At 46.6% G+C, this 14,508-nt stretch overlaps 1 protein-coding gene across 1 annotated transcript in view; it reads right to left on the bottom strand.

The window, feature by feature from the left end:
• Window positions 1-412: 412 nt before the first annotated feature.
• Window positions 413-14,508, bottom strand: part of MALT1 (MALT1 paracaspase) — a 30,880-nt gene continuing 16,784 nt past the window's right edge. The window contains 7 exon segments of the mRNA XM_088527861.1: window positions 413-877; window positions 1,934-2,059; window positions 2,827-2,984; window positions 4,340-4,489; window positions 6,253-6,380; window positions 6,744-6,818; window positions 8,124-8,301. Of these exon segments, the coding sequence (XP_088383987.1) occupies window positions 413-877; window positions 1,934-2,059; window positions 2,827-2,984; window positions 4,340-4,489; window positions 6,253-6,380; window positions 6,744-6,818; window positions 8,124-8,301 (1,280 nt within the window).

The raw sequence follows: 14,508 nt of genomic DNA, 5'->3' as shown, positions 1-14,508 counted from the left end.
GGGAGGCTCCAAGGCTCCGCGCTCGGGAGAGGAGGCAGCGGCACCAGCGCCCGGCGCGTTCAGCTCCCGAGCTGCAGCCTCCTCCTCGCGGGGACAAGTGTTCGCCCCTCCGAGCGCGTTCACGTCCCGTCACCAAGGGGCAACTCAGGGGAGCTCAGGTTTTTACCTGCATCTCACTTCAAGTAGCAGGAGGAAATATAAAATCCCTGTTTTTTATTCCTAAAAATACCAGTCCAGTTTTATCTCCTCGGATCTGAGCTTTACCCGAGAGTAAAAGAGACCAATCCCCAACATGGGCACCATCTCTAGGTGCTCCGACCCCTCTGTCGCCAAGGGCTCCGGCTCTAGGAGATGGATGAAGAGCGGCCATTCCGAGCCCCCAGCGACGCTGTCCACGCTGCACCCGTCCCAGCTACTGCCGCCGGGAGAAGCGGAGGCTGTGGGAGAGCAGGAGCTCCAGGTCAGCAGTGTCATCCGTTGTCTCTACGGGCACGTTGCTCTTTTCCGCAGGGGGTGAGTAACTCTGCACTTCGTGTCTTGAAGTCAACATACCTGAAGTCCCATTGCAAGAACATGCCCCTGGTTGCCTAATGCTGTCTGAACAAACAGTGGTTGGATGATAACCCCCTGGACAGGGATTTGCTCGGTCATGACTAGGGAAATAGTACTTGGCTGCCACTGGACTTGATTCCACTTGTTTAAGAAAAGGGTTATTAGGCACGCAGCAGGTCTGAAGACAGCTATTACTTTTGAATCCATGATGAAGGCCTAATTTAGCAATAAGGGGCTTCCCAACATTGACTTCCTTCCTCTCGTCCATTGTATCTTCTACCCCTGGATACTCATAGTGCAGGCAAACAGTGAAGATCAAGTGCTCCTGCAATGGAAGGGAAAAGGAGTTTTATTTCTCCCAAATAAGCAACATAGTAAACTTCTCCAGAGAAATAATTTACTGGAGAAGGAGATTAATCATTTTAGGAGCTCAAGACACATGCTAAGCAAGACTGTTAACCTCATCAGCTACACACAGTACATGGAAAGAGGAGGTTCTGGACCGATGCTGATTCATACACCAGAGAAATTAGGTGGGATTGCAGAAAGAACCTATTCACATAGAATATTTGCACACTCTCCTTACACCTGTGGAAGGAGTCAGACATCTCCAATGGCCTCTTACCCTGATAACCTTAAGATGACCAGGAAAAGCATTTTTTTTCCTACAATTTTGGTTTTGGTCCCTGGGACAGTCTATGCGAGTCTCTCAGCTCTTCAGGAAAGCCACTACAAGCTATGAAGGAACTAGGTGCATCCCATGCTTATTCAAAGTACAATTGCCCCCTACTGCTTCAAATTGCCTAAATTTTATGTGTAATCAACCCGCTCCTGAACAGGACATGCAAAAGCAGGGGAACTGAGCCATGTTTCAGTCTCTGTGCAAGAGGTACCCCACACCCTAGAAAATCTGGCTTCCTGCTACTGCAGGTGAGCTCAGCAGCAGAACCCCGGCACAAACATACCTCCTTTTCAGAGATGGCAGCAAAATAAACAGTGTTTCTGTCCCCTTCACTACCTGAAAGGGTCTCAGAACTTGCTGACCTGGGTACCTCTTTTGGTTACTAACTTGCTTACCCGACTTTTATCTTTTATTTCTAGAAGCCTTTATGTTTCACCACCTGCCAGAAGCCTTGGGGATGACACACCAAGCGACATCCAGCCCAGATGTTCACAGCACACAGACACAGGAAAGAGCCTAGAGAAGCCTTCAAAGGCTGCGTGCCCAAGAGCACGCGCTGCAGTGGAAGGAGGCGGCATGTGACAGTTTCAGCTCCTGCTGAGGATCTGCTACGATGCAACTCTGCTTCATTCACACTGAGTTACAAAATCTAAGAACATTCCCACAACGTGCACAGGTGATCTGCACAAACACACTAACCTTCAGCTTTTGCAGTGAGCTTAGCCTGGTGTAGAGACAGTGTTTGGGAAGGTCCTTTGACACTAAATAGCTTCCAGTTTCCTCAGGAGTTCCTTTATTGGCCTCCTTGGGATCCACATCCAGATCCTATTGCAAGAAAGAAATAAATGAGCTGAGTTCTACAATAGTTAGGAGCATTTCCTTTATTAATGTCAGAATTTTCTTCTTCCTAAAAGAAGATATCAGTCTGGATAACATGCAAAAGCTGCTAAAATCATTGCTAATCACAGGTGGAAAAGGTCACATTTGTTTAGGTTACTCTTTTTTGCTGATCCTTCCTCTCAGATTTGTTGTGTTTCCCTAAAGGCTGCTTTCTGCTACCTAAATCCTACTATAAAATAAGGTACCACAACAGTAATTTGCTGGCCTATAAATATATGTATTTATTATGCATATTAATTCAGATATGTTATTTATAATGAATCATTAGTGTCCTAAGTGTCCTAAGTGTCCTAAGAATGTTTTCTGCCTCTGAAGAGCTTTTGATTTTACTCTCATCCTAGATACAAAGGACTGTGAAGTTATAAAGCCAGAAAGACCTTGTCCAGATTTGTCTTCAGATCTCATTGGACTCCTTACTCCTGAGTACTGACATTAAATTTCTTTAATTAAATTTCTTTAATTAAACACAAGTACTGGATATTAGATAGTGAAAAGCAAAAGAGACTGACAAATACCATCAGAGATTCCTTTTTATGTATTTATATAGGTGTTTGTATATACACTGGTGTGTGCACCTGATTTTCACATTTTACGCTGGTTTTATTACGAAAGGTGCAGTCCAACAGGGACAGGCCGGGTCGTGTCACCCGGAGCGGCCGGCGGTCACTGAAACCCCAGCAGGAGACACTTACGTGCGCGAAGTCGGTAACGTAGGCTCTGCACACCACGATTTCTGGGGGCTTCTTTACTATTCGTGTGTAGATTATCATGACATTGGAAAACTCTGCTGCAAATCCCAGCTGAATCTGAACACCACATTTGAATTCGAGGTACATACTTTCTGGAAGCTCTGCAAATAAACACCACATTATTACACTTCAAAGAACTTAACACGTCTTGTCTTTTTTGAGACATTCGGAAGTTTTAAAGGGTCCGACCTCTTCTCCTGTCGCTTGCGGATTGGCCCAGGAGCAGCTCTTGGAAGCTCCCCAGGCAGCAGTGCTGGTTTGACACGCGCTCTAGAGCTCCCTGCAGCCTCACTCCACAGGCTGCCAACCTCCCTGCAACTGGCGCAGCAACATTTGATGTGACCAGAATGCAGCTTTCTGCCCCAACACTTGCTTTATGCTGCAGCTTTCCCCAGAGTAGCAAGGTTAAACTGCCTCACGCAGGCACCTCGTGCACACGCTGCCTACATAGGGCAGTCACAGCTATGACATTTTAAGAAGCCCTGCACTTGACAGCAGAACAAAAGAAATCAGGTTCACCCATTTTTTAAAAGCACCCTTTTGCTCAAAGATCAGCAACAATGCTTTGTGCTGATTTTTTCTACTTCCACGTGAAGTCTATTTTTAGAGGAATTATTATACTGCAACAACAAATTCTAAACACATCCTCTTCTATGGATAGGCTAAAACATGTACATTGTAAAATACCACTGTCTTTAGAATTTTGGCTTTGTGTTTCAGTCATTTAACAAACAGAATTAAGGGCTTGATTCCACAAGCAAGAACCTATGCCTGCAAGAGATCCTGCCCCTTCCATCAGGTAAGTCTTGAAAATGTCCACCAAGCCTCTGCTAGAGCTAGCCAAGAAATTTTAAATCATAATCCAATGCATTTAGCTGAAAAAGCTTAAAAACCTCCACTTTCCTAAAAGAAAAAAAGTGTCAGAAAGTCTAGAATTCCTTTCATCCTAATTTTAATTAACCATCTCAGTTGTATTTATCTAAAACTCCACTTCCAGCACTGTAGAGAATACTTTTACCGCACAGTTCATCTGGGGATTTGAGATGCTTTAGAATGAAATTACTGAAGCCCCAGAAAAGTTATAAGATCATCTCAAAATGTCACTAATATCAACACAGTGTATGGCTCTTCTCCCAAAGGTGGGCATCCCAAGTGTCCCCTACAGCACCTGTTGGTCAAACTCTGGATGTCACATTTTTCAATAAAATCTCATGCAAAGGTAACCCCCAAACCAAGAATGTTCAAGATCTGAAAATACTAATGAAAATTCAGACATGAACTTGAATTCCTTCCATTTCTTTCAATATTACAAAATACCTCCATGAACTAGAGACTAGTAAGAAGCTCGTCCTCGTATTTTTGAGGGAGCTGCTTGGTCCGAGGGACGTAGCAGCCCAAGGTGAGGCCCCGCCGCGAGGAGCGCCCCCACGGCGGGCTGGACCGTACCGTACCGTACCGTGCGCCTTGGCCCACTGCAGGTTCCGCGCCAGGGCCTCCGCCGAGGACGCGCTTTCCTCCACGGGGTCAGTTAATGCTCTTTTCTCAGACAAGCTGCTGCGGATCTCCAGAGCTTGCTTGCCTTTGGTAAGGTGACACTTGCCCATATCTAAAAGTAAGACGCAAATAATTTCAATTCAATTTTCGCATCAATGCTGTAGAAATTCCAACTAAATTAACCACATTTCACAAAAGTTGCCTGGCTGCGGTGCCTGTGACGGAGCGCCGGGGCTCCCGCATAAACTGGCGTTCCCAGAGCGTTCCCTGCTCGGTCAAGGGGCTGCGGGAGAGGCTGTCGCGGGGCCTCAGGAGAGGCCGGCGCAGGGCTGCGATTGCTGAGCCTGAAGAGACGGCTTGGGGGTATCTTATCAATGGATACAAGGACCTGAAGAGGGGGAGTAAAGGCAGAGCCAGACTCTTTTCAGGGGTGCCCTGCAGCGGGACAAGAGGCCACGGGCACACACTGAATCACAAGAAGTTCCGTGTGAACTGAAGGGCAACCATTTCTAGGTGAGGATGACAGGGCACTCCAAGAGGCTGCGGAGCCTCCATCCTGGCGGAGCTTCCATTACGTGGGACTCACGCACAGCCCCAGTACCATGTACTGCTCCTGAATGCTGCCCACCTATCCTCTGCCTTTTACGTGATCCCCCTCCTTATTCTTCTGTCTCATTGTTGGGGCACTAACTTGCACTCCAAATACCAACGGGTGCTGCTTTCACACTCTCCTCCATGGTAAATCTATTTCTTTCTTCTATGAGTTCAAGAAGAATGAGGTAATTAAGTAATGGGTCATGTGTTAGGATATCTAGAGCATGTGACATTAACCTGATAGCCCAGACGAGGCAGTAAGAGATGCTCAGCCATATTCTGCGTGACATTTGAGGAAGCTGCGGAATGTGGCTATAGGCAGGACTGAGCTCCAACGGAGAAGCCACGGGCAAAAAGAGGAGTACTGACCCACACTCAAAACCAGTGACAAAAACATTGACAGGAAAGAGAGGGTGAGAAGAATGTTTTTGTATGCTTCTTCAGAATACAATTTGTGAACTTCTATACTCATTGAAGTAGTGATTGGTCCGTGGCCCTTACAAAAACGTAAGCGAGTGTCTGCCATCCCAGCAAGGACATCAGAAACCACAGCAGAACGCTGTCGATCACCAAGCTTTGAATGCCCTAATGTGAGGAAGTCAGACACTGCCTGTGTAGAAGGATTTACCTACAAGTAATGGGATAACACACACTCGACTCCCCTAATGGCTGTATCTCTTCTGTGCTTTGAGGAAACACTGCCTCAAAGACAGAAGGAAATACGTTTTCCTTCAGCAATTTTTGCTTTAACTGCTTCCCCTGATAATACAGGAGGCAATAGCTGAACAGAGTCCACTAAGGCAGGGACTGTCCTTTGCTGTCCCCTCACACCATGATGAAGGGCAGCAACCACCATCACTACGGCAGGTTCGAGGTGGGCAGGACGTGGGTGACTGTCAGAGCGCCCACGGAAGCAAGTGGATCTGCAGCAGCATCAGATGTCACGAGACACCAGGGTCGTGTTAGTGGATGGACAATTCAAAGCTCCACGCAGAAAAACATTTCAGAACAAACAGTTCACCAGGCAACGAGGTACGCCAGAAAGAAAAGTGTAGTACCACTATTTTAAAGGAGCTCCAATCTCCTTAGAAATGGTGAACTTTGTTCACCTGCTGCCTCATAGCACCCACTTCTTTGGTAAGGGATATTTAACACAAGACAACAAGAAAGAGCTTAAAGAAGAGTACCACACTTGCTGTACAAGAAGAATGGCAGTGCAGCAAGGAAGTGTTTAAATAATTGAGGCTGAGAAGACAGTCAATGCAGCAAACTGGAGTTCACCTTCCGCAACCTCATCCAGCAGGACAGTTATCTTCTTGTCCTCCAACAGGCGCTCCTTCAAGAACTTCATGAAAATTCCATTGGCCAGGCCATAGTGCTGGATTTCGAAAGCTTCTGCCCCTTGGCACCTACAAGGTCACCAGTATCAGACAAGGAAAGATATTATAGATGTTACATGACTTAAGATCAAAGTGAGGACAAGTGGCATAAGTTCTGTTTGTGAATGTGAGGGAAGGAAATGCTACAATGGGAGAAGGAGGTCAAGTCTCCAGCCAGCTCTTTGTGACTTTGCAATGTTCATTTGCAACCAACTCATCTCAGAACGATCTGAGGAATGAAGTCAAAGACACAGCAAGAAGATACTGTCCCTTTAACCCAATAATTGGCGTTTTGGTCTAACAGATCAGCTATACAATCTCAGTGGTCTGTTCTGACTTTAAAAATCTCTGTGGTATTAAAAAAAAAAAAAAAAAAAAAAAAAGCTTCCTTACGTTGCATATCCAAAAACGATGTTGGCTGTAACCTTTAGAGCATCTAAGATGAGAATTGTGTCATCATATTCATTTCTGCAATACATGGAAACACACAAACAATAATTTGAGAAATAACAGTAACAAACTCTACAGTTGCTCAGAACACCAAACAACTTAGTTCACACACAGTATTCTCCCCTCTTACAACTCTGACGAACCCTGACAGCTCAAGAGAACAACTGGCACCAGCCAAACTCCTCATGGAAGGACTGCAGAGACACATCCCGGCGTCCTGCACCTCCCGGACGAGGGCCCTCTTGGACAGCGAGATCTATTAACCGGTACCGGACCTCGCAAACCCTCTGCAGAAAGTTTCCAGTGATGACGAGTCACTTTAGGCTACAATGAAAACTATTTGAATTCCTCCCTTGTTTGCAATGGTGACACCCAGGTTCTGCAGCAATGTTTTGCACTTGCACAGCAGGCTGTGAAGCTGGGTGGGATCTGGGGCACGTCGTGAGCAGTGGGGTTGTCAGGCTCCGCAAACACGAGGGAACCAGAACCAGCAATTTCCTACTGCAAAACGTGCACCGTCCTCAGAGACCGACTTCGCGAGTGGGGACTGCAGAGCTATTTCAGGCACGGTATTCATCTTCTCTTCATAAGGAAGGGGAGCAGGACTTGGTTTAGAAAAAAATCTGCTGAACCAGTGTATTTTTAAGCTCTAAATAAAAATACAATTTCTTCAGCATAAAAGCAGTCCATAAAATAAATTCATGTCTCTTAAGAGTTCTCAAAGTACTTAGCCCTCCCATCAAACTAATGCCTTTGATCACATGGATTCTCCTTCCTCCCCAAAATTATAAAGATGGTTTAAGATAGAAGGAAAATACTCACTTTGCTTCTGTAATGTGCCTAACTGCACTTCTACCTAAAGAGGTCAACGTTTTGTAACTTTTAAGCAAACAAACCAAAAAGCTGGAATCGAGAGGCAGGTATCTGCACGCAGACCCAGGATGCAGAGTCGTCACCTCCACATTCCCACGTGGGGCACGCGCACAGCGATTCCTACTGATGAGGAGGGCTCGGACTCGGGGTGCTCCGAGCTGGGAGCTTTCAAGATCACCGAATTCTCAATCTAGATGGAACTTCAGCTTGAAGACCAGCTTTCGCCCCAGCTTCCTCGCTATTTTCCCAAAGTGCCTGGTTATTCTTATTTTTTAAAGTAGGCCCAACTTTAATCTATCTTGCTGGGTGGGGTGAATAAACTGAACTTCCTACTTGGTTCCCCAAAATCAGGCATTACACCACCTCCCTACATCATGAAGTAAAACCACCTCGCAAATATTTCATGTCAGTTTTCACTGTTGGCAAATGATCAGATTGGATTAGTTCTACCTTTTCCGACACATATCCAGCAGGAAAACATTGAGTCCTGTCTCTTTTTCCTGCATCAGTTTGAGTATGTTCTGTACACAGAGGCAGTTTGCAGACCGGTAGGGATTCGGAGCATCAACAGGCACCATGAAGCTGTTTCCATAGTTTTCATAGCCGTGGCCAGCGTAGTATAACAGACCTGGGAGGGCAAAACAGATGGGTCTGAGGCCACAGTTCAGAAGCAGATCCCAAGCCTGGCACGGCCGGGACCTTGCGCTCTGCGTCCACAGCGGCGTCTCTGGGAGACAAAGATCATCTGAGCTACTCCAAACAGCTTTCTTTTTAATCGCCATGCCTTTGTTAATACAGGAAGGAAGGAAGGAAGGAAAAATAAAAGGGAACATCAACCTCATAATGCAGACATAAAAATAAAAGCTTTCTCTCATGAAATAGAATCATCTGAATATGTACTGTATAGTGACATATGTAATCAGAGACAGCTAAATACAACAGCTCTTAAAAATGCTTTAAATAGTTTAGGCCCCCAACAGAAATAACCAGTTGTGTGCCACACACTGGAACTGGAAGGTATGAACAGGGACCGGCGCCAGCTGTAAAGCAGCTGCTCCACGGGCAGCTACGAAGCTTCGAGTAGTAAAGTGTTAGTGCAGATTTTAACAGATAAACAGATAACTAGATAAAAAGATAACTACTGGATTTTTTTTGAAAGATGCTGTGATGTTAAAAAATACATCCTCTGATTTTTTTTTACCTACTATTACCACTAACAAGTCTTAAAATTACTATAACTAGAAATCAGAGGAAAATCTTGCTTACATTATGACAGTGTTTTTTCAGTTTTGCTTTCTTCTGCACAGTCAGTTTCTCCATTTGTTTTTATCTTTCTCATATGAAGGGGTAAGAAATATTTTTACATTCAGCGAAAAGAACGATGATTCCTGACCATACCTGGCAGCCCTCCAGAGCACATTCCTGTTATTCAAACCACCAGCTACTCACTTCTAGGTGATCACACCTACATCCTGCAGTTTCATGACCCGTAACTGCTATATGAGCAACTTACTGCAATGCTTACCTAGATGTAACAGATCATCCTAAAATAATGATCTCCCTCATATACCAATGCATAATGTTCTAAGACAGATTAAAGAACTTCAAACATGCAACAGTTTTGTACAGACAAAATATAATATACAATTAAGAATAGGCTTTTCATAACCCAACAAGTTGGGAACTCCAACAAGACTTAAATTTTACCTCTATGAATAAAACTGCACCAATTTACCGTAAAATTAGATAATCTCAGCATTAATTTTCACTGTCTTTATAAAGGACAGTTACCAGCAGCTCATGCGATTCAACAGTTTCCTTCTGCCTGTTCCCTGCACTGCTTTTGCTTATCCACGGCAAGTTCCAGTTTCTAAAAATAGTTATCTGTAAGTAGCTGTCTATGGTCAGAACTTCAATTGGTATCAAGTGCTGCAGCTGAATCGAGGTCAGAGATATGACAATTTATGCTAATCATGGACATGATCTTATATCGTTATTCTTAACAAATGCAGCCGTGGAAGTTGACAACGTAGAAGTGAAATACTCAGTAACACAAACAACCCTTGCCCTAACATGATAAACATAGTAAAATGCCCTGTCTTTAAGCCAGGTGAGGAGTTTGGGACGCCAGGTGACTTCCCCTTTCCCTTACAGTAAAGGCAGCAAACTCGAACCCTCTCTGGCAGGGCCTGCACACCGGGAGCAGCACCGAGCGGCAGCCGGAGCTGCAGCCGGGAGCAGCATGGAGCGGTGGCCGGGAGCAGCACGGAGCAGCACCCGGAGCTGCAGCCGGGCCCGGGCTGCCCGCAGGCTCCCAGGCAGCAGCACTTTCGTCACGAGGCCGTGGGGAGGCTCCGCGCCAGCGGCAGCCCTGCTCCGGGGCACAGAGCTCGTCCGGAGGCCATGGGGAGGCTCCGCGCCAGCGCCAGCCCTGCTCTGGGGCACGGAGCTCGTCCGGAGGCTGTGGGGAGGCTCCGCGCCAGCGCCAGCCCTGCTCCGGGGCATGGAGCTCGTCCGGAGGCCGTGGGGAGGCTCCGCGCCAGCCCTGCTCCGGGGCATGGAGCTCGTCCGGAGGCCGTGGGGAGGCTCCGCGCCAGCCCTGCTCCGGGCACGGAGCCCCGTGGCACCTCACGGGACGGAGCCCACCAGCACCCCTGTACTCAGGTAAGGCTCTCAAGGGCACAGGATTAACCATGTGGAATTTAAAATGTAAATACATATAGTGCTAACGGGCCAATTATAAGATTCCTATCTCAGGTACTTTCAAAGGAAATAAAAATGAAGTGCTAAGTGCCTTAATCTCAGGTCAGGTTAAGGAAAACTACTAAACACTGTTTCCACAGTGCTTGGATCTGGACCTAAATTGAGGTTATGCAGCTGAGTGCATGCTGGAGAAGTCACTGAGCTTTTTGAAGAAGGGGTCTCTAATTTAAAACCTTTTCGTTCTTTCTAAGGCCACACTGATATAATCTGTGTTGAAGTTTAATAAATAAATAAATAAATAAAAATGAGCAAAAATATGAGCTTTGATAATGCTTTGATCTGAAAGCATTTCTACAGGCAGCAGAGAAGCCCCCTGGGAGCCGACGCCTGCACCGCGGTGCCCGTCCCCAGGCCGGAGGCGGCCGCTTTGCCGACCGCTCCGCACGGCTCGTGCTGACTGGAAAGCGGAGCCGGCGGCCGGGGCCTCCTGCCAGCGCGACGCGGCGGCTCCCAGCGCGGCAGCGACCGGCGGCGCCAGGACGGCCGCGGGGCTGGCAGGGCAGGGAGGAGCTGCAAGAGGCCCCCGCGCCGCCTGGGCAGCGACCTGCAGCACCGCGGCGCCTAGAGCAACCGCGACTGCCCGAGCGGGGCCGCGGCTGCCCTGCGGCGGCTCCAGCGCCGCTTGTGGCCACTGGGATCTGCCCTGCAGCCAACGGGCCAGCCCGACCCGCTGCCATGTGGGGATGAGGGCACAGGGAGCCCCAAGCTCCTGCTCATGGCACCGGTCGCAGCAAACGGGCCAGGCCAACCCGCTGCGCTGCGGGGACGGGGGCACAGGGAGCCCTGAGCTCCCGCTCGTGGCGCCGGCCGCGCTCCGCGGCCCCGCAGGCTCCCACGTGCCGGTGCCCCCACAAGCAGCGAGCGCTGCTCCCCCCGCGCCGCAGGCACCTTGCAACAAGGCGCAGACTGGAACCAGAACTCACTGGCCAGCAAACAAATTCACGAGCCAAAGCGAGCGCCCACGGCCACAAAACCTCTACGATGTCCCACAGAGCAAACACTGAAGTCTTCCCTTTTGAGATAACTGCCCTTGACACCTTCCATACAAGAGAGGGTTTTCCACGGCACAGAACATGAAGTCAAGCAAGCAAAGTGCCAAAGCAGCCTTTAACCTACAGCAACTAGCCTCCGGGGGGAAGGAAAACTGCAAACTGTCCTTCTAGCAGGAAAAAAAGGAGAAACTCGGAATGCTGCTTAGCAGAGAGTTTGCTCAGTGAGCAGAAGTATTTCAGAACAGGAATAGCAACTGGATTCCTTGTCCATCCTTGAGCAAATGACCGTCATGCCTGTGAGGAGAGCGTCTGCAGCAGGCAGGATGTTCAAGACCAGAAGTGTCTGTGTGCCCAGAGTAAGCAAACATGTCTGGAGGGCCTCACCAGACATTCTTCGAGCGGGCTCAAGTTCCTCAAACATCAGCATTTAAGAGATATTCAGAGCTTTTCTGGGAAATCAGCCTAATTATTTTCAGCTCTAAAATGTAGAGCCTAAGCTTTTATCCTTTGCAGAACACAGCACCGATTGCATACTGCACTTAATATACCACAGACTGAGGCAATAAGGGCATAATCATTATCACTCTGTTTACTACTTCTGCTCTTAAGGAATAGCATCTGAAATGCCACTTTCCTGGCAGTAAGCAGCAATTACACAGTGTCATATTAGACACCATGGCTATGCGTAACAAGAACTACACTGGAATAGCCACTGTGCCTCATATATTTGGAGCGATGCCACTAAAAACGCAATAAATCATCAGCCATTTGTGCATTCACAGTATCTTTTATATGCACCGAGATATTAATAGCTGCTATCCAGAAGCAATAAAGTGACCACTTAAATCATAAAGCACTTTACTGCAAACACTATGGAAGGAATCCAGTGCTTAACTTCCAGAAGTATCAACTTTCTTGAAAAATACAAGTCTTAAAATGCACCTTAAAAGTGCCCTCAGATAGTGCTGATGAGAGACTCATTATAGCCTTTCAGATTTGGTTTTCTGAGCTTCTTTCCGCAGTTATAAAAAAATAAGGTGGTGTAATTGCTAAAAGCTCATTGAAACGTACAAGCAAGTGCCTCTAAATGGATAGCCATCGGGGAGTCTGTGAAACTTTACTGCCATAATCAGTCTTCATATCTTGCGAGTTTTGGCACTGACTGAACTGCTGAAATGTCAGATCAGCCAGTTCTGCACAGAGAGAGCGTCAGGTATCACCTCAGATTAAAAAAAAATAAAATAAATCTGACCTTGTGTTCCAAAAAGAGTCAGACAATGTTGCAATGTTTTCCTAGGTGGATGATGCTATGAGGAATTCTGCTCTCCAGAAGGGACAACTGGCTGAACTTTCTGGTCTGTCCTGAAGAACTTCTGGAGTCATTTCTGTGCCCTTAGGTTCTAGAAAAGAGGCCAAACGCGGGCAGCCAGCAGCCAAGTGCTCCAAGCCTGCAGAGGAGCTCTCCTTGTGCCCTGCCCTGCACATGACAGGGGCCTTGGGCTCACAGGAGGAGGCTGGCCGCCCTGTCCTAGGCAGCACGGGTGTCCTGCATTGCCCTTTGCACTCAAAGTCAACTTCGAGAATGACAAAGAATCCAAAGATGTGAAAAATGACTTAAGAACAGCAGTGATTCACATCAGCCTTGACTGGTTATCCATCACCCCATAAGAAGGCACCTCCTGAGCACTCTGTGGAGCATAATTTAAAAATACTATTAAAATTCTGTGGTAGAGACCACATAAATGAATGCATGACTCAAAAGCTTGAAAGAAGTGTGTTAAATATATCTTTCAGCATGCATGCTGCAAATTTTATATATATGTGTATATATATATATGTATGTATGTATAAACTTAAGACTTTAAGTCTTAATAGTTATATATATATAACTATTGTTATATATATATATACACACACATATATAAAACTTAAGTATTTATGGTGAGGTGCCACAATATAATCATTAAAGTGATGTTGTCATTTTAAAGGTGTGAGCCTTGAGGTTTGGGGAGTTTTATCTCAAGTTTAATGCTTTAAAAAAAAATAAAGTTTGAGGTACTATCTCCTTAAGCAACAAATTCCAACAAAGTTCAATTTTCTGAATAAAGCAGAGACATGAAACAAGGACAAATCCTTAATCTATATTCACAGCTTTTCTGTACAGATAGCTTACCTTATTTCTGCCCAAACAGGAGTCTTAGGAACGTCCTTTACTATTGACCGCTGCAGAAAGCTACAATAACCTGAGCGCTTTACCGAGCCACTCCAGCAGCCCTTGGGAGCGAGGTGCACACAGACACTTCAGCTCTCATCTTCCTGCCCCTGGGTCCAGGGTCAATTTCCCTAAACATTGTACTTGATGTTTACTGCACGGTTAAAACCTAGGAAAAGGTTTAGGTTTGGTCTTGCAGGGAAATCCTTAACACGAAGTAGCAGAAACAAGTATTTGCCATATAAACAATCACGTGGGAAAACATGATAATCTAATTTTTTTTTTTACAAATTTTGAGAAGGGGAGGAAAAGATATTTCTATTTTTGCACATATCAAAGGAGAAAGTGCAAAAAAGTTATAAAGCAGTTGGAATGTATAGTGCATCTGACACGTTCATGGCTTAGCTCTCAACCACACCTGAGATTTGTGAGCAGGTACCTGAACAAACCTTTAACCCGCTGCAAGCAGCATCCTCTCCTCAGAGCAGCTTCCACTCAGGACCACTTGGCTTGCACGCTGGTGCTGCTCCACCGCGAGCTCTTCACCCCAGCACCCTCACGCACATGGACTGGGCTGTTTGTGCTTTCACTTAAAGGATCGGTACACGTTCTCTCTAATGAGCACCTAGTAGAGATACACAGCCTGCTGCTGTACAGGCAGTTAAACACACTGGTACCACCAACCAGAGAGGTGCTCAGCACTGCAAAGCCAAGGACCATCCATTTATGCACGGCCCAAGAGCCTGACCATCTTATCTGTTCCAATAACGAGCAGCAACCACCTCTTTAGTGAAGGTCAACAGACATGCAGGTGGCACTTCTAACTTACCTTTCCCAATCTACACACACATTAGTACAGTGAAGTTTG

Source organism: Tinamus guttatus, unplaced genomic scaffold, assembly GCF_059628265.1.
Source record: "Tinamus guttatus ecotype Peru unplaced genomic scaffold, ASM5962826v1 Tinamus_guttatus_pri_ptg000293l, whole genome shotgun sequence".
Lineage (NCBI taxonomy): Eukaryota > Metazoa > Chordata > Aves > Tinamiformes > Tinamidae > Tinamus > Tinamus guttatus.
This window is presented reverse-complemented; position numbering and strand designations above follow the sequence as displayed.